Below are 20341 nucleotides of genomic sequence, written 5' to 3'. Positions count from 1 at the left end.
TTACTGGAAGAAATGAAAGAATGAACGAAAGAAAAACCTCTCAGGTTAATGAATTTAGCGCTTTTCTATATGTGGGAAGTTGCAAGAGTCTGGGCTTACTGAAATTTCTTTGATATGTACTTTAACTGTCTAGGTCCAGTATCCTGTTTTTCTCCGTCCCTAATCCCCTCAGGGCGCGCAGCTGGGGGTGTCTTCTGTGGCTGATGGCTTAATGGTTGCAGCATGCTTTGCTGACTGAGATAGCTGATGACATTCTTCATCCACATACTTATTGGGCTTTCTTTGTGACCAATTGTGATCAATTGTTGTAAATATTCTGTGGTCTCTCAGGGTGTTTTCTATAGGAAAGAGACCTGGTTTATCAATAAACCCCCTCTATTGATGATACTACTCAGATCTGTAATTTTTGTGTATTATTCACCTATTACTGATTCAGTTTTTCACCCATCAGTTTACTTCTTTTAGGGCCTCAAATATATATATATTTTTCTTCTGCTTTTTGGTTTCACGGTTTCTTACAGTCCTTCCTTATCTCTTTTTATCATTCTTTTTTTCTTCTTGCAGAATGTTTTTGGATGTAGGCTTTTATTTTGAATCTTTTTTTTTTTTTTTTTGCTGTTTCTACTCTGAAGTTGTGACAGTTTTTGCATAGTCCCTCAGGTGTTTCATTTTTTTCATTCCTGTTTCTCAAGCAAGACAAGGAAAACAGCTTCAGATATTATCAATTGATGAATTGTATCCTCTCCATTAGACTGTTACCAGCTTACTCTCTTTTCTTCATTAGAATGTTGCCAGCATCACAACAGCATAGATCTTTGTCTATTTTGCTTGCTGCTGAATATCTAGAACCTAAAACAGTACCTGCCATCAGGCAATATTTATCGAAAAAATGAATACAATCCCGTGGTAGGCCACTCAGGTCATGACATAATCTGTCTTCTCCCCCTGACCCCCATTTAAAAATTTCTAACTGGAGTGTTGAGCAGTGCTAATATTGTTCCTTTCAGTTGGATTTTTACCTGGTTGGCCTCTACTTCAGTTTGGTAGCTTTTAGGCGTAGAATGTGATACATGTAAAACATCAGTTTTGAATGTACTCCATACTCAGTAACCTTTTTTACCTGGCTGCCATCTTTACGGGTGGGGCTAACCTTCCAAAATTCATTGTGTTATTGTCTGTCATCTTTCTGCTGCTCTCATTTCTGAGATACCCCTACTACTTATCCTGTTGGTGGTTTTCTTTCTAAGGTTCCTGTTTGTGGTTTTCTTTCTAAGGTTCCTGGCCTTATGGTAAATAGATGGGGAAACAGTGGAAACAGTGTCAGACTTTATTTTTCTGGGCTCCAAAATCACTACAGATGGTGACTGCAGCCATGAAATTAAAAGACGCTTACTCCTTGGAAGGAAAGTTATGACCAACCTAGATAGCATATTCAAAAGCAGAGACATTACTTTGCCAACAAAGGTTCGTCTAGTCAAGGCTCTGGCTTTTCCTGTGGTCATGTATGGATGTGAGAGTTGGACTGTGAAGAAGGCTGAGCGCCGAAGAATTGATGCTTTTGAACCGTGGTGTTGGAGAAGACTCTTGAGAGTCCCTTGGACTGCAAGGAGATCCAGCCAGTCCATTCTAAAGGAGATCAGCCCTGGGATTTCTTTGGAAGGAATGGTGCTAAAGCTGAAACTCCAGTACTTTGGCCACCTCATGGGAAGAGTTGACTCATTGGAAAAGACTCTGATGCTGGGAGGGATTGGGGGCAGGAGAAGGGGACGACAGAGGATGAGATGGCTGGATGGCATCACTGACTCGATGGACGTGAGTCTGAGTGAACTCCGGGAGTTGGTGATGGACAGGGAGGCCTGGCGTGCTGCGATTCATGGGGTCGAAAAGAATCGGACACAACTGAGCGACTGATCTGATCTGATCTGATCTGATTCTAATATCTGAAATCAGTCTACAGCATGCTGGTAAAAGCATAGGAGTAACAGGAAAGCAGTAAAGCAGCCTGGAGACATCTCTAGTTTGGCCAATGAATTAGCATAGAACACAGTGTTGTTTTTTTCCTAATCATTCTGACAACTTATAAAAATGCATTGAGGATGAACTTTATGGCATGTGAATTATACCTCAGTTTAAAACAATGTATTGAAAAGAATAAAAGCATGAAATTATGTGAAATATTTTAAGTTGAGACAAAAATTCTTGCAAAATGCAGGTGAGTTGCCATTTATTGAATGCTTTCATCTAATCCCTTTTACTGAATGGCTATATATCTTATAAATCTGTTGATGAGAAATGCTTTCCAGATTAAAGAGATAAAATCCCTTCCCCACAAAGAGCTGAGGAACTTATACAATTTATTAGTTCTTTATGGAATAGTCTGCAGCAAAAGATTTCCTGAAATGTTATGCCAAAGGTATAGGGAAACTAGAAACTAGTCACCTCAAGAATAAGACACAAAGACTAGAGAGAATAAAAACAGATCTTTTATTGAATTTTATGTTTGTCAAATCTTTGGAATAAACTCAAGAAACCTGGAATCTTAGAAGCTTTGTTAGGTGTATTTTGTAATCCTAGGTGTTTTTACTGTGGTGGCCATTGCAGTGTTCTGAGAGTTAGGCAAGTGGAATGGATATCATTTGGTTTCATATAATACCGTTCTTAAAACCTGGTAAGCTCATACCTGTTTAAAAGTTTTGCAACTTTTAAAAATGCTGAGCAAATTCTGGTCTCTATTTTGATCTTCAGTCAGAGTGTGTATGCACTCTTTTTTAATTGAAATACAGTGTAGTTAATTTATAGTATTTTGGGTGTACAGCATAGTGGTTCAATTTTTTTTTAGATTCTTTTCCATTAGAGGTATTACAAGATAATGAATATAATTCCCTGTACTATACAGTAAGTCCTTGTTGTTTTATCTGTTTTATACATAGTAGTGTTTATCTGTTAATCTCAAATTCCTAATTTATCTCTCTCCTGCTTTTTGTCTTTGGTAGCCATAGGTTTGTTTTGTATGTCTGTGAGTCTTACTTTTGTTTTTTGCATCATTAATTTGCATCTTTTTTTAGATTCTTCCTGTAAGTGGTATCATATACTTGTCTTTGTCTGAGTTAACTTCACTTAGTATGATAATTACTGGGTACATTCATGTTGCTGCAAATGAAATTGTTTTATTCTTTTTCCTGGTTGAGTAATATTCCATTGTATACAGGTACTACATTTTCTTTATCCATTCATCTGTCAGTGGACATTTAGGTTGCTTTCATGTCTTCTCTATTATAAATAGTGCTGCTATGAACACTGTGTAAGCATTCTTGTTTGTAGTTTTTCTTAAAAAGCATTTATCAGGTTTGTCTATTCACCCCAAATATCTTGTTTCTTATATGGTTTATAGAACCCCTTGTTCAGATTTCATTGCTTAAAGCACTTAGAGCATAGCAGGGGATGCACTAGACAAATGTCTATTACTAGTTTGTCTACTAAACAGAACAAGGAGAAATAAAGATTACATCTAAAAATGCAGTTTTCAATGATCAGTGAACTGTTGGACTGGTCAGTGCTGTTGATAGTTATAAGACGTGGTATTTACCAAATACCTTCCTGATTTTCTGGGTTCAGCACAGGGGAAATATTAGTTGGAATTCCTAGAATGCAAGAAGAGAAACCTAATTTAAACTGGTTTAAACAACATAGTTGGAAATCCATTTAAAATGACTAAAAGAAGAGTACAGAATCCAAAGGCAGGAAAGCCACTGTGCCTCAGGATGGAGCTAAATGTAAGACTGAACCGTCTGAGGGGACTTTGTTCACGCTTCCCCTGGCTCATGCCTCAGGATGGAGCTAAATGTAAGACTGAACCGTCTGAGGGGACTTTGTTCACGCTTCCCCTGGCTCACACTTGTACTTTTCTCAGTAAAAGATTTTATTTTTTTTCTCTTTGAAGATTGATTTATCTCCTCTCCCTAGTCCTTTTAAAAGATTACCCCTCTCTACCCACAACAGCTCTGATTAAATGTTCACCTGTCTGGAGAGAGTTCCCTTTTAAAAAAATATTTTTTATTTATTTGGCTGTTTTGGGTCTTCAGTCTTCATTGGTGCATGTGAACTCTTAGCTAGTGGCATTTAGTTCCCTGAGCAGGGGTCAAACCTGGGCCCCCCTGCGTTGGGAGCACAGATTCTCAGCCACTGAACCACTAGGGAAGTCCTGATAGTTACTTTTTAAAATCCTGGTTCTTCATTTTTAGAGAGGGCACTCAGGTCTTCCTGGGACAGGTTTGCATTTCTGGAACATCAGATACTGGGAGGAAGTTGAGTTTTATTGTAGAAACAGGAGCCAATCCTATGTGTGGGTAGTTGATGATTGGAGGGGAGATTATTCTGAATAAAAGAGGGGGAGGGTGGTAAGTTCAAGAGATGCAAAAAAGAGAAAGAACTCACAAGGTTTTATTTTATAACAACAAATAGCTGAGATTTTGCCCTGTTTTCCTTTAGTAAGGAAATAGGAGGGGTAGGTTTTGATGTAAGCAGGCATTTGACTACAGTTACGGGCAGATGTTGGTATAGAAAAGGAAAAGTGGGATGATTGGTACCATGAATTAGACTGAAACACGATGGACTGAAAAAAGCACAGAATGTATTTGAAACAGCATGCTGCTGCTGCTGCTGCTAAGTCGCTTCAGTCGTGTCTGACTCTGTGCGACCCCATAGATGGCAGCCCACCAGGCTCCCCCGTCCCTGGCACCCGACTCCAGTACTCTTGCCTGGAAAATCCCAAGGACGGAGGAGCCTGGTAGGCTGCAGTCTATGGGGTTGCGAAGAGTCGGACACGACCCAGAGACTTCACTTTCACTTTTCACTTTCATGCTTTGGAGAAGGAAATGGCAACCCACTCCAGTGTTCTTGCCTGGAGCATGACCATTCCTAAATTTCCTTTCTGTTTATTACAGAAAGGATCATCTAGTTTGTATGCAGGTTCTTTCTTTTACAAAATTAATCTTTGAGAAGTACTATGTGAAATATTTTAAATTTAGCAGTTGCAAAAGTTGCTTCTTATTGTAAGGTATTTTTGTATCACAAGGAAGAGATTTCAAAGTGATTATATGTTTAGTTGCTAAGTCGTGTCCAACTCTTTTACGACCCCATGGATTGTAGTCTTCCGGGCTCCTCTGTCCATGGGATTTTCCAGGCAAGAATACTGGAGTGGGTTGTCATTTCCTTCTCCAGGGGATCTTCCCAACCTAGGAATCAAACCTTTGTCTCCTGTGCTTCCTGCACTGCAGGTGGATTAATATTCCCTTCCTGCACTGCAGGTGGATTAATTTACTTCTTAAGAACTTTGGTTCAGGGGCCGAAGGAATAGGCAGCAGCTACAACATGTTTTTAGTATGTTCACATACTTATTTTGTTGAAGGTATTCTATGAGTTATATAGTTTTACTCACTGACCCAGAAAGAGTGGAAAAGTCGAAAGAGCTGGGTGTAGTGGTGGATGTGAAATGATTACTGATTCCTTACCATGTGTGCCTTTAATTTAACATCTTTCATACCTCGATAAACACTAGATATGTTTTATTTTGGAAAACATCTGTCAGCAATAATGATTGCTATTTCAAAACAATTTTAACATTTTGGGGAAATCATTATATAGGAAAAAAGTTACTTGTTTTTTCTTCACACATCTGAAGGCAAATATAGGGAGGAATGTTTACTTATGTATGAGAAAACTTGTCTAAGAATATGTTGTCAGTCTTGTAAATTGCTTCATTTTTCAGAAATAAATATACAGTTGTTTGTTTTGAGATATAACAGTTTCAGGTGTACAGTGTAGTGACTTGATATTTGTATATATTGCAAAATAATCACACAATAAGTCCAGTTAACATCTGTCATTATGCACATAGTTACATTGTTGGGGTTTTTTTCCGTGATGAAAACTTGATTTCAAGAGCTACATTCATATATGAAATACAGTATTATTAGTTTATAGTCAACCATGTTGTACATTATACATCCCCTTGACTTATTCATTTTATAACTGGAAATTTGAAGAAAGTTACAGATTTAAAGTCCTTTTTAGATGTCAAGATTATGGGTTGATTCAAGAATATGGTGTGGAGTTTGATACAAAGATCTGAGATTTAACTGAGGGGTTGGGACCAGGAGAACTGATTTCTGAGCACAGTAGCCAGGGAGGAATCTAACCTGTGTGTTGCCTGTACTTAGACATTCCTCTCTAGCTGGGCCTCTTGGGGCTTCCCTTGAAGAAGGGTTGGAACTCCTGGAGCAAAGACGAGGATTGTGGGACCCACAGGCTTAGTTCTCCCAGAGGGAGAATCTGTATCTTCATCAGAAGAACCTCAAGAGTTCTCTGCTACTTTATGGATACTTGATTGTAGCCTTAAAGTAGCAGAGATTTGTGGACACAGGAAAAGTTAGCTCTTACATCATCTAACTGTCTTGTTGAGGTTTAATGGAAAGGGCCTAGGATCTGAAATCATAAAGTCTGTGTTCCAGTCTCAGCCCTGACTAAGGGGGACCATATCTGAAGTCACTTGATCTCTCTGGGATTCAGTTTTTCCTCTTTGTCTATAAAAAAGGAAATTTCAGCTCAAGTCTCCAGCTCTCAAATACTGCATTAAAAGTTACATATTATCATTTTAGATCATCAACTCCATTGTAAATACTGATGCAAACTTAGGCATTGAAATTATGTGGCATTTCTTGGTTTCAAGGTAGTTAGGTGTGTAAGTTGTTGCTGTTCAGTCACTCAGTCATGTCTGATTCTTTGTGATCAGGTTTCTCTGTCCTTCACTATCTCCTGGAGTTTGCTCCAATTCATGTCCGTTGAGTTGGTGATGCTATCTAACATCTCATCTGCTGCCCTCTTTGCCTTTTGCCTTCAATCTTTCCCAGCATCATGGTCTTTTCCAATGATTTGGCTCTTCGTATCAGGTGGCCAAAGTATTGGAGCTTCAGCTTTCGCATCAGCCCTTCCAATGAATACTGAGGGTTGATTTTCTTTAGGATTGTCTGGTTTGATTCCCACATTGACTGGTTTGAACCCCATGCGCAGTATAAAAAGGTAATGTAAAGCACATAAGTGCTTTACATTATTTTTGTAATATCTTCAAAACAAAAGCAACATTAAAATTCTCTTATATAGAAAGCAGTTGTGGCAAAAAGACCAATACTTGGTGAATCTAACAATAGTAATGATAAAATGTTGGATAAAGTAAATGTTTATTCGTAAACATAAAGTATCTGGAGAGTCTTAAGTTCTTTTGTTTAGTTAATAGAGACATGTCTCCTTTTGCAAAAATTTCGTACTTATCTTTTGTGAAATTTTCATTCTCAGTGTAGAAGAAGTATTGTTTGTAAAGAAAGAGTGGTGAATTTCTCTTTTTTTTTTTAGTGAGTTTTCTTATATTGAGATCTACTAACATTTGGACTTATTCTCCCTGTCAGATATAAATTTGATGCTTTTAGTTTGGGCTGGTGCGGAGAAGGCAATGGCAACCCACTCCAGTACTCTTGCCTGGAAAATCCCTTGGATGGAGGAGCCTGGTAGGTTACAGTCCATGGGGTCACAGAGTCAGACATGACTGAGCGACTTCACTTTCACTTTTCACTTTCACGCATTGGAGAAGGAAATGGCAACCCACTCCAGTGTTCTTGCCTGGAGAATCCCAGGGACGGGGGAGCCTGGTTGGCTGCTGTCTATGGGGTTGCACAGAGTCGGACACGACTGAAGTGACTTAGTAGCAGCAGCAGTTTGGGCTGGTGATGGTGGTGGTTGATTTTTTTTTTTTTCCTGGATGATTGTATGATTGACAAAGCTTGCATCTCAGGTTTCGTCCTGCTATCAATTACTGATACTATTTCTTCCTACCAAGTGGAACCTTCATTGCTTTATATTGTATTTTTGATGATAGACATCCTAACAGGTATGAGGTGATAACTCATTGTGGTTTTGATTTGCATTTCCCTGTTGATTAATGATGTTGAGCATTTTTTCAAGTGTTCCTGGGCCATATTTATGTCTTTTTTGGAAAAATGTCTATTCAGGTTCCTTTGCCCATGTTTTCTTCTTTTTTTGGCCACATTGCAGCTTGTAGGATCTTAGTTTCTGGACCAGGGATTGAACCCAGTCTCCCACAGTGAGATCACTGAGTTCTAACCACTGGATCACTAGAGAATTCCCCTGTTGCCCATTTTTGAAGTGGATTATTGATTTTTTGGCTATTGAATTATATGAATTTCTTATATATTTTGGATATTAACCCCTTATTGGAAGTTATATATGCAAGTATTTTGTCCCATTCTGTAGATTGCCCTTTCATTTTGTTTATTGATGGGTTTCTTTGCTGTGCAGAAGCTTTTTAGTTTGTTGTAGCTCCACTTACTAATTTTTGCTTTTGATGTCAAGTTCAAAAAATTCATCATGAAGACCAGTGTCAAAGAGCTTAGCCCTGTGTTTTCTTCTAGGAGTTTAATGATTTCAGATCTTCTGTTCAACTTCCGTTTTGAGTTGATTTTTGTGTATGATGTAAGACAGTGGTCTCCTTTCATTCTTTGCATGTCCACTTTTCCCAACACCATTTATTAAAGAGACTATCCTTTTCCCATTTTATATTCCTGGCTCCTGTGTTATAAATTACTTGAGCATATGTATGTGTGGGTTTATTTCTGGATTCTGTCTCCTTGATCTCTGTGCCTTTATACACCTGCCATACATACTGTAGCTTTGTAACATAGTTTGAAGTAAGGAAGCATGGTGCCTCCAGCTTTATTCTTCTTTCTAAAGATTTCTTTGGCTACTTGGGGTCTTTTCTGGTTTTATACAAGTACTAGAATTGTTTGTTCTATTTCTGTGAAAAATGTCATTGGAGTTTTGTTAGGCATTGCATTAAATCTATAAATTGCTTTGGAAAGTATGGACATTTTAACAATTTAAATTTTTCTAATCCATGGACATGAAATGTTTTCATTTATTTGTGTCTTCAGTTTATTTAGTCAGTGTCTTACTAGTAAGTTTTCAATGCACTTTTGTCCCCCTGTATATGCATTCTGGTGGCATATCTTCCTTTTCTTCCTGGAGCAACATATAGATCCACAGTTTAGTTATTCAGAGATTTTAATGGAGATGATTGGATGCTGTTGACTTAATTTCTGGAGTAATGACATGGATTACTGTCATTGCTGAAAAGTATCTTCTCAGTCTGTTTTTATTTGTAAAGTAGAGAGTCAGAAGGGATCTAAGAAATTTTAAAGTTTCTTTTATTGTGATTGAGCAGGCAATTAAGGGTAGAGTTGGAATAAGAAACAATATGTTGTGTCTAACGCCTTAGCATTTTTTTAAGATTCCTGTGCCCAGACTTTTTAAAAAATTATATTTATTTATTATTGGCTTCACTGGGTCTTCATTTCTGTGCACATGCTTTCTCTAGTTACGGCAAGGGAGGACCACTCTTCATTGCTGTTCATGGGCCTCGTTGTGGTAGCTTCTCTTGCTGCAGGGCATGGGCTCTAGAGCTCCATAGTTGCGGTGCATGGACTTACTTGCTGTGTGGTACGTGGAATCTTCCTGGACTAAGGATCAGACCCATGTCCCCTGTATTGGCAGGCGGATTCTTAACCACTGGACCACCAGGAAAGTCCCCTGTGTCCAGATTTTGAATGTCTCTAATTCAGATAAATGAGTTGTTTTCATTTCATTGTTTATACAGTTGATAAACAAAAAAACAGAAAAACGGTATTTGGAAGTTGAGGATATGGTGACTTCTGTAAATAGGCATTTGCTTCTTCAACAATAACCCACATCTGTAAAGATTAATGTTCTAATAGAAGGATTTACTTGAAGGTAAGATAACTCATTTGTGAGAAAAGTCCATTTATACACCGTCAGTCATTACTAATATATGACTGTTTTGAGAAAGATTTTTAATCTTGGTAATAATTTTTAAGTTTTATATAATTACAAAATGTTGTTGTTTAGTCAGTAAGTCATATCTGACTCTTTTGTGATCCCATGGACTGTAGCCTGCCAGGCTCCTCTGTCCACGGGATTTTCCAGGCAAGAATACTGGAGTGGATTGCCATTGGCTTCTCCAGGGGATCTTCCTGACCCAGGGATCTAATCTGTGTCTCCTGCATTGGCAGGCAGATTTTTTTTTTTTTTTTACCACTAAGTCACCAAGGAAGTCCTGTAACTACAAAATAAATCTAGTCATATTCTAAACCACTTAATGAAAACACTTTTATTTTTTGCAGTGTTTCCTGAGGTTACAGGCGGGTGTTTGAGGAGTACATGCGGGTTATTAGCCAGCGGTACCCTGACATCCGCATAGAAGGAGAGAATTACCTCCCTCAACCAATATATAGGTAAGTAAATGTTGGCTTATTAAGGAGTTTTTAAATGAATTTTTTTCTCATTTGTCAATAAACTTTTATGAATTGGTTGAATTAACTATCCTTTGTTATTATAATTTCTTAGTTGGTTATACTTTACAGAGAACAGTTTTGTAAATAGCAAGTTTATTTGAGCCAAATACCAAAGAATTTTTCTGTAAGAAGGAAAAGAAGATCATTTCAGAGATGGCAACCCTTCTAAAGATGTGTTTTCTTAATTTTTATTGTGGCAATAAATCAAGTCAATGGTACAAAGTTGTGTACTGTTAAAATAATAGTATCTTTACCGATCAGTGCTATATATAATTTTATAAATTAAGTTTTGATTGATTCCAGGATCTTAAACATTTTTGTTTTATGCTGCACAGTAAAATTTAGTTACGGGAGTTTGGGATGGACAGGTACACACTGCTATATTTAAAATGGATAAACAACAAGAACTTCCTGAAGAGAAAAAAATTAGTTACTAGCTTTTTCCTGGTATATTTAGCAATTTTTAGATTTAGTGTTGTCTATACATATAGACTTGACTTATGAAATTTTGAAATAGATGAGAAATTGCAGCTTCTGATTAATTTATTTCTTTTCTTTTGATAGACACATAGCATCTTTCCTGTCAGTCTTCAAGCTAGTATTAATAGGCTTAATAATTGTTGGCAAGGATCCTTTTGCTTTCTTTGGCATGCAAGCTCCTAGCATCTGGCAGTGGGGCCAAGAAAATAAGGTATGTATATAATAGGTTTGATACCTTTAGGTTTTTAGGTTGTTAATGAAATAGTCTAGTGGGTTTTTCTTTTTTTAAGTACTTTTTGCCATTTACATGTGCTATTTCAACTTGAACCAGTTTGGTTTTTTTTTCCCTCTTGGCAAAGCACTTAACTTCCTTTGGCTATAGTCTCCATATTTATATATTAAGAATGATTAGGTCTTATGTTTTATTGTTTGAAAGATAGAGAAGTGTTACTTTAGTAGAACCTGGGCACAAAATAATTTCATACCTGATTTTGATTGTATAACTTGGGCCAGGTCATACAGCAAAACAGTGTATACACAATGTAGGCCTTTTATCAATGGCGACCCACTCCAGTACTCTTGCCTGGAAAATCCCATGGACGGAGGAGCCTGGTGGGCTGCAGTCCATGGGGTCGCTAAGAGTCGGGCACGACTGAGCGATTTCACTTTCACTTTTCACTTTCATGCATTGGAGAAGGAAATGGCAACCCACTCCAGTATTCTTGCCTGGAGAATCCCAGGGACAGAGGAGCCTAGTGGGCTGCTGTCTATGGGGTCGCACAGAGTTGGACACAACTGAAGCGACTTAGCAGTAGCAGCAATGAGTATTAATAGGTTTATTCACATTAAAAATGAGATTTCCACCAATTTACTCTTATCCAACTCTCTGTTTTTATTATTTGTTCTTCGACGTTTCTGTCCATGAGGAATCTAAAGCAAATTAACTGGAAAAAATCAGTATAAATATACGTAAGGATCTTGTGCTGCTTTCTTCTTTGTAGGGTCTTGTTGCAGCGTACTGTTTTCTAGAGCTCTCATCTGTTTTACTTAAAATCATTTTTCTGCAGGGTCTACCTTTCTTCTATGAGAAATAGGACTAATTTTGTTTCTCTCTTGAATGATATTGCTTAGATTTCCTTCTAAGAATTACTGTCTTTTGGAGTTCTCTGTCTTATCCATTAGTTCTGTGCTGAGACAACCTTTAGCCAGCTCATAACAAAGCTGTTCTTTTTCTTACAGAATCACTTAATTTCCAGTAGCAGGCAAGACTTCTTAACATAAACATCCTCAGGTGCTACTTCTAATTGAGATGTGTATTTACTCTTATTAACAAAATGTTTTTTTACGTAGGATTAAGAGTACTTATGACAATGTTTTGTGCTATGTTTGTTAATTCTGTTGATTCTACATTATCTTTAGTGCAGTTTACTTGTATAGACTTAACACATTGTTTATCTACTGTGGAAGAGAATACCTGAAAGCTGTAGCTTTCGTGACACTTCCTTGTGTATTGTTCTCATGAAAGCAAACTTTGTCCCTAAATGCCTGGATAACTTCTATGAAATCAGAGCCCAGCTAGCTCAAGTGGGACTAGGGGAAAGCTCCTTCTCATCTGCTGTAGGCATTTTAATTTATTTTTCTGAAGCAGCTTGCTGTGAATTGACATCCTTACTACATCCTACTTTTGATTGGGTGATTTTGTTAAATTAAAACCTTTCTGTCCAGCAGGAGCTTTTAATTTCTTGGGAGGGTATGGATTTGCCTTCAGAAAGTGAATGAATGTAACTTAATATGCTAGTGCTTTCTAACCTACTTTTTTCCAGTTTGACTTCACATGACTTATTTGGAACATGGACGGGTTGTATTGAATACATGGAATTGCTGATGATTGCATCACTAGTCTCCTGGGAATTCATACATTAGATCATAAAAATGCTAAAATGAATCCATCTTAAGCTGGTGTTCTTATGTTTAACTTATTAAGGCTATTATGAGATTTTTAGAAATTTTATCTTTTTTTTTTTTTTTCAATTTTTTGGCCACATGTGGAATCTTAGTTTCCCAACCAGGGATCAAACCCATGCCCCCTGAAGTGGGAGTGTGGAGTCTTAACCACTGGACCACCAGGGACGTCCCCAGAAATTTTATCTTTACATTAGGAATAACATATATAGATTCTTCAGAATATATAGAGCTGCAAATTAGTATTGCAGTTTGCTGTGTACATTATCTGAATATATGGAAAGGGAGTAGTTGTATATAATCTTCAGGTAGATTTAAAAAGAACAGTTACCAAATAAAAATGAGACTGTATTTAAAAGTTTACTTGTCATGTTGTTTTGATTTGAGACTGACTTAGCCTGTTGTGTTTTATTGTATTTTCTTTTAGGTCTATGCATGTATGATGGTATTCTTCTTGAGCAACATGATTGAAAACCAGTGTATGTCAACAGGTGCATTTGAGATAACTTTGAATGGTAGGTTCTGATTCAGTTTGCATTTTGTAATAAATTTTAAATGATTTATACTAAGCATTAGGCTTTTCTGTTTTTCATACTATGCTAAATTATATCCTTGTATGGTCCTCAGCTACTCCCATGGCTTTAGAATAACATCTGTGTGATGACCCTTGAATGTATAGTCTGGAGAGTTCTAGACTGCTCTTCTATGTTCTGTATGTAGCCAGGAATCCTAAACATTGCTTACTCCCAAATGGTTGATTGCCTCAGCTTCCTGCAGTTCTTTTATACTCCATTTGCTCCTTTCCTGGCATTTCTCACTTATTTAATGGCATCGTTATCATTCTACCCAGTTGCTCATGTCAGAAACCTAGGATAACATCACTTGCTCTCCATATCTAATGGATTACCAATTTTTCTCAATTCTACTTTTTACAATTTTCAAAGATCAGCTTCTGTTTATCTTCTTTGCTAGCCACCCTAATCCAAGCCACATTTATCTTGTTACCCTTTAACATATTGTCTGAACCAGAGGTTGGCAAGTATAGTATGGCCTATGAGCTAACAATGGCTTTTACAGTTTTAAAATTTATTTACTTATTTTTATTAAAAGTTTTTTTTTTTATTGAAGTATAGTTGATTTACGATGGCATGTAGTTTTCAAATATACAGTACAGTGATTCCTCTCTCTCTATGTATATATATATTCTTTTTTGGATTCTTTTCCCTTATGGGTTATTAATATTGAGTACATTTTCCTGTGCTATATAGTAGGTCCTTATTTATTTATTTTATGGGAAGCAACATATATATGTTAATCCCAGCCTCCTAAGTTATCCTTCTCCCTAATCCTTTTCCTTTTTTGTAGCCATAAGTTTGTTTTCTGTGTCTGTGAGTCTTTGTGTTTTGTGAATAAGCTCATTTGTATCTTTTTTTTTTTTTTTTTAAGATTCCACATATAAGTGATATCATATATTTGTCTTTGTCTGGCTTGCTTCACTTAGTTTGATAATCTCTAGGTCCATTCATTGTTGCTAGGTGGTGCTTACGTTTTGTTGGGTTTTTTTGGCTTGGTTTTTTTTATGTGGTTTTGTTGGGGTTTTTTGGGCTTACTTTTTTTTATGTGATTTTGTTGTTTTTTTTAATGTGGTTTGCAGGGTCTTAGTTCCCTGATCAGGGATTGAATCCAGGCCTTTGCAGTGATAATGCTAAATCCTAACCACTGTACCACTAGAGAATTTCTTTTTACATTTTTTAATGGATAAATAATCAAAAGAATATTTTGTGACATAGAAATTATATGAAATTCAAATTTCAGTACTCATACCTAGAGTCTTGTGTTTCATCAATGAAAAATTTATATAAGTACCTATATAATATCCTTGATTTTGCCTCTTGGTTTGTAAAGTCTAAAATATTTACTGTCTGACTTTATACAGAAAAATTTGCTGACACCTGCTCCAAACAGTTGAGTTATTTAAAAGAAGATTTTTTTAAATGCACCTTTCATCTTGTTGCTTCACTGCCTCAAATTTATTAAATGGCTTTATTTTGTTCTCAAGATAAAGACCAGAACATTTAACATGGACAAAAGGCCGTGCATGATGTAACATAGGCACGGACAAACCATGGCCCTGTGTACCATATCTTCTGCTTCCTGCTTTGTAAATAAAGTTTTATTGGAACACAGCCATGCCCATTCATTTATCTGTTGCCTGGTACTGCTTTGGGGCTATAATGGATCTTAAGTAGCTGGGACAGACTGTATATCTTCTTGAACTAAACATGCTTGCTCTCTCACCCTTTATAGTTTTTTGATCCCTGATGTAATCCCTGCTTACCTCTCCAGCCTCCTTTGTACCATTCTTCTATATTTTAGCTTTTATGTTTAATAATAATATCTCTCAATTTTAATAGTATCTCTGTTTTAATAACAGTAAGTACAAAGGCTCCTTCCCAGCCTCATATATCCCTCTTTTAGCATCTTCTGGTTTTAATTTTTAGTGTACAAGGGTAACTTTGTAGCTATTTGTATAGTTCTTTTTATATTTCCTCTACTAGAATGTAAATTTCATAAAAGCAAAAAGCTTAATTCTGTCTCCAGCTGTGTGCATAGAGTACAGTACATATTTGTAGAATGAATGTCTATTATAGAATCATCTTTAATTTGGAGAGGGCGGTACCATTTATTTTTGTAGATGTACCTGTGTGGTCTAAGTTGGAATCTGGTCACCTTCCATCCATGCAACAGCTGGTTCAAATTCTTGACAATGAAATGAAGCTCAACGTGCATATGGATTCAATCCCACACCATCGATCATAGCCCCAACTATCAGCACTGAAAACTCTTTTGTAAGTAGTTTAAAAATGCAATAACTATAGGTATCAGTTAATTCTCATGAATCGGTAAGATATTACATATATATTAGTATACTAGATATACATATATAATAATAGATATTACGTTTATTGTCAGTTGAGTTTCCAACTTAAGATTTAACAAATGAATGTCTTTTTCATTAAAACTTATAAGTGTCCAAGAGAGTTTGGACCATAAAGTAAGGTTTTGCTATTAGTTTTATGTTTAAAGCTTAATAACTGGGCCAGGTAATAGCATTTTTTTGACTATGAACTCCTAATGACTATAATTCATGTACTATACCTGTATTGTACATATAAACCCTCTCTTTACCGTCAAATAACTAGTTCTTAGGACTATGCAATTTCTTTTCACATGATCACGATAGAAAATTTAGAAGCAAATGTGCATGAACATGGAGGGGTGAAAGTTAATTTTGTTTAGCAGAGCTGTTTTCAGTTCTTTTCTGATCAGCAAGTTAATTTTATAAGAGTGAATTTTTAAAATAAAATTCTCTTTTTTTTTTCTTTGTATCTTTCAGACATTAAGGGATTTTTGCAAGAGCAGCGTGACTGACATTATGAAGGCCTGTACTGAAGACAGCAAGCTGTTAGTACAGACCAGATGCTTTCTTGGCAGGCTCGTTGTACCTCTTGGAAAACCTCAATGCAAGGCAGTTTTTCAGTGCTGGCACATTTTGGAATTCTGCACATTCGTGGAGTGCAATAATACTGTATAGCTTTTTTTGTTCCCCAGATCCACTCAGTTAATAGTTTTAAAAAATGCAGACATACTCCTTGTACTTTTTTTTTCTTGGTCATATTTTCAAAAGTAGAAAATTGCGTTACAATTTTATTTTTTTTTCAAAGATTTCTGTTAAATCTGTTGTGATTTTATATAAATTTTCCTTTTTTATAGTTTAAAATTGATCTTTTGGGGACTAGAGCTGAAGTTCCCAAATACTTTATAAGAGTTTATCAGACATCTCTAATTTGGTCGTGTCCAATTTATATAGTTTTCAAAATACTGCAGATTGTGAACAGCATATTATATAAGATTATGGGGGGGAAATCCTATATCCAGAGTACTCTACCAATTGTGTATGTGTGTGTGTGTGCGTGTGTGATTACCAGAGAACTACTAAAAGACCAACTGCTTTTTAAATCCTGTTATGTAGTTCAAGTGTTCTGCCTTGACCAATTTAATGAGTTGATTAACTGGGCCTTTATACTTAACTCAATAAAAAACTAAACAGATATAAAGTTAAATAAAAAGTTCAAGTTCATTGCCCAGCGTACCTATTAACATTATATTTAACAATTGTCTACCTAAATTTTTGTCCTTTGACTCACTGATAATTTCCTAGGCGACACACTTTAGATTCACACATTAGTAATAGGTCACTCACCATTGTTAGGATAATTGAAACTTGCTTCACTAAAGAAAGTTTAGTTAAACCTCTTTACAACATTAATGTTAGGTACATGGAGATCACTTGTCTAATAATTTAACTTGACATCATATATCAGAATTGTATTATATTTGAAGAACAAAATTGAAGTTTTTTTATTTGGTGAATTTAATGTCTTTCCAGAGTTCTAAAAAGATAGGTTTTTTGTTTTTTTTTTTTAATTTAAATTGATAAAGACTATAATTTAGCAGAAATAGGGCCATAAAGTAGAAAACTAGTCATATAGCTACAGTCATACCATACTTCAGCTTCCATGTAGGAATAGAAGTGGTAGGTCCAGTTTTGTTAGTGGAAGAAAAGGGATTTATGGAAAAGTTATGAGATGTTTCAATATTGAGTCCACCAAACACTTTGCACAATGTTATAATTCATTTGTCAGTGAATATTTGTTAAAATGTATGTCTGGTTATCATGATTGCGACAGCCTCAAGGTAGAACACACTGCAGTCCCTAGCTGAACAGAAGTTAGCCTAATAATTCATGACAGAAAATTGATTAAATGCCTTATCCTTTTAATTAAGGCTGCAGAACTGTTAACCTAAGATCACACTGTGGCAAGAGTCAATATAATTTAAGCTAGAGGTTACTTGGAGGTTATTACTCAGGTGTAATAACATTTCGCTGTCTTTGACTAGGGTTTAAAGCCCTGTTAACTTGGTTTGTACCAGCCCAGACTTTTTCCCTCTTACAAGTTGAACACACTGTTGAGTTTGTGCAGGGTCTTTCTTCAGCACCAGACATTCCACTAGTGATGGTTAGCCTTTTGACATTTAGAACTTCCAAACTTGAATCTTAGATAGTCCCATGTGTCTGACAGGCCAGCCATGAAGAATTTAAGATTTAATTCTAACTTTTTCCATGTTTGCCTTGGGTGAATGACTCGTCTTTTGAAGAATAGCTTTAAGTGACTTGGTCACTGATAAAACTCAACTATTTTGTTGACACCCTTCAATATTATTTTATGTTTAGCCATATTTAAATTTAAGATTTAATAGAGTCTAGTGAAGAAATTAGTGGAATGTGTGAATATAAAAAAATACAAAAAAAGAGAAAGCTATTTAAAATGTGGCTTTATTATATTCCTAACAGTTCAAAATTTATTACATAGTTGCTTATAAATTGCTGTGGCTGTATAGTTTATAAATGTTTATGTACTGTGTTAATTAGGAGACCATAGAACGTGACACCAGTTTGGTTAATGTTATTGGGGTCTTTACGTAGTTGCTTTGTGGAAGAGATTATATATTAGATTAATAAAGAAAAGTTGGTAAAACCTGGCTTTATACCTCAGCAACAAAATGTACAAAAAACATAGGCTTTCAGGATATATGTGCATTATTAACTCATGGCACTGAGATTAATGATAGCAGTTGATCAAACATGACTATCAAAATATAACAGGATCCTAATCATTCTTATTTTGAATTTTATTAGTTTGGGACTTTGATTGGTTGGCATTTTATCATTGTCACAATTTTAATTAATTTTGATTTTTAAAAATAGCCTACAGAACCTTAAAGCATGATTTGATATTTAATACTAAGACTTAAAATCTTTTTTGAGAGAAACATGAGGAATTGAAGTTCAGGGGCTTACCTCTATAGCATTGTGAAAATAAACTTTTATTAAGCTGATGTGAAAGGAATCCCTCCTTTCTGAAGCTGACTCTGTGGTTAGAACACTTGATAACTGTATTTAGGAAATTTTACGTCGTTGTAAAAGTTGTTATCAAGTGATGCTTTCTAATGGCTTCCTAACCCACCCAGTGCTAACACACCCCCGTTCCCACGCAGCAGCCCCGCCCGCAGTTTGGCACTCTAGTCTTAATACTCTTGGACCTTAAACTGCTTCCTGAACCTGATGGGCCAGTTGTGTGTACTTCAGTGTGTGCTTTTCAGCAGCTCTGTGGTATGTTCTGTGCTGAGGTGGAGCAAAGAGCAGCAGTTGAGATTATTGTCCTTCACCCCTAACTTCCAGAATCCCTGTGAAAGTCATGCTAACATCCCCAAATCTGGAGAGAAATAAAATGAGGGTTTCTGTCTTGACTGATACAGACCGTTTAACAGTCTCAGAAGAGAAAGCAAAGTTGTTTTTCCTTAAATCCAGCTGAGCCTTTTCCTTCAAAGTCCCTGGCTCCTTTCCTCTAGGCTTAAAAACAAATAGAAGCAGATACAGATCTGAACTGAAGAAAAATAGAAGTTGAGAAAAATAGAAGTTGGTCTCAGGAACAGTGGGGAGAGTGTTAAATCACCCATTCTCTGTCCAGGCTTGTGGAATGTCTTTTGTTGCCTTTGTTAAGCATGAGCAAAATAAAAGGAAACATGATATCTAGGCAAAGGTGTAGCAGCAGTGGTTTTACAACTTGAGAGAACAATTAAGGCGAATTCCTGGATCCTGTCCCTAGAGATTCTGATTCATTTGGTCTGAGAGAGGTTCCAGTAATTTGTACTTTAGCCCAGCTTCCAGATAATGCTAATGCCCTCAGTTTGAGGTCCACACTGAAGAGCACAGTCGCAGAGGTACCAGAGGTCAGAGTGCGGAGAGCTCAGGACAGATGTAGCTTGTGGAACAGATTTTCCACATTCACTTCACATTTGTAGAATGACTTACTAAGAACAAGACAGTCAGTAAAATGAGAACCTCGAAGAAGAAACGGAACGAGATGAGATTGTTTTAAAGGAAATAAATTGAGGGTTTAATTGTCCCAATTAATCTGTTTTATCAATACAGTATATTTGTTATCCTTGGGGTTAATAAGACTTTTGGGGGTGGGTATTTTAAAATGAAATGTTAAATCTTTGAGTATAAAATAACGCATTTGAATTGTCAGATTTTCTCAAGGCAGAATATTTAAATTTTTACCATTCTGAGTAGGCAAAATGTATACTTGTAGTTTTATTGTAGTAACCACAGTAGAGTTCTTAAATCACTAGGGAAACCCACTCTAAACTTAAGCCTCCCAAAAGGAAAAGATTAATTTTCATGTAATAGAAAAATCCAATGTAAAGTTAGTCTCATTTTCTATGCGCCTCCACCGTAATTTGGGAGATTTTGTGGGGGCCTGGGGAGAATGGGAAAGGAATATGAAATGTTGATAAAGTCTCAAATCACTTCGTTGAAACTTGAGTTACATTCT

The 20341-nt window shown here is 36.3% G+C and overlaps 1 protein-coding gene across 1 annotated transcript in view; it reads left to right on the top strand.

Annotated features, from left to right (window-relative positions):
* Window positions 1-17019, top strand: part of SELENOT (selenoprotein T) — a 28610-nt gene extending 11591 nt beyond the window's left edge. The window contains exons 2-6 of the mRNA XM_061418959.1: window positions 10266-10376; window positions 11001-11127; window positions 13306-13393; window positions 15574-15727; window positions 16276-17019. Coding sequence (XP_061274943.1) covers window positions 10266-10376; window positions 11001-11127; window positions 13306-13393; window positions 15574-15698 — 451 coding nt within the window. The 3' untranslated portion in view covers window positions 15699-15727; window positions 16276-17019. The remainder of the gene's footprint in view (window positions 1-10265; window positions 10377-11000; window positions 11128-13305; window positions 13394-15573; window positions 15728-16275) is intronic.
* Window positions 17020-20341: the final 3322 nt, after the last annotated feature.

This window comes from Bos javanicus, chromosome 1, assembly GCF_032452875.1.
Source record: "Bos javanicus breed banteng chromosome 1, ARS-OSU_banteng_1.0, whole genome shotgun sequence".
Taxonomy (NCBI): domain Eukaryota; kingdom Metazoa; phylum Chordata; class Mammalia; order Artiodactyla; family Bovidae; genus Bos; species Bos javanicus.
The sequence above is the reverse complement of the archived record's forward strand: the minus strand, read 5'-3'. Positions and strand labels throughout refer to the sequence as shown.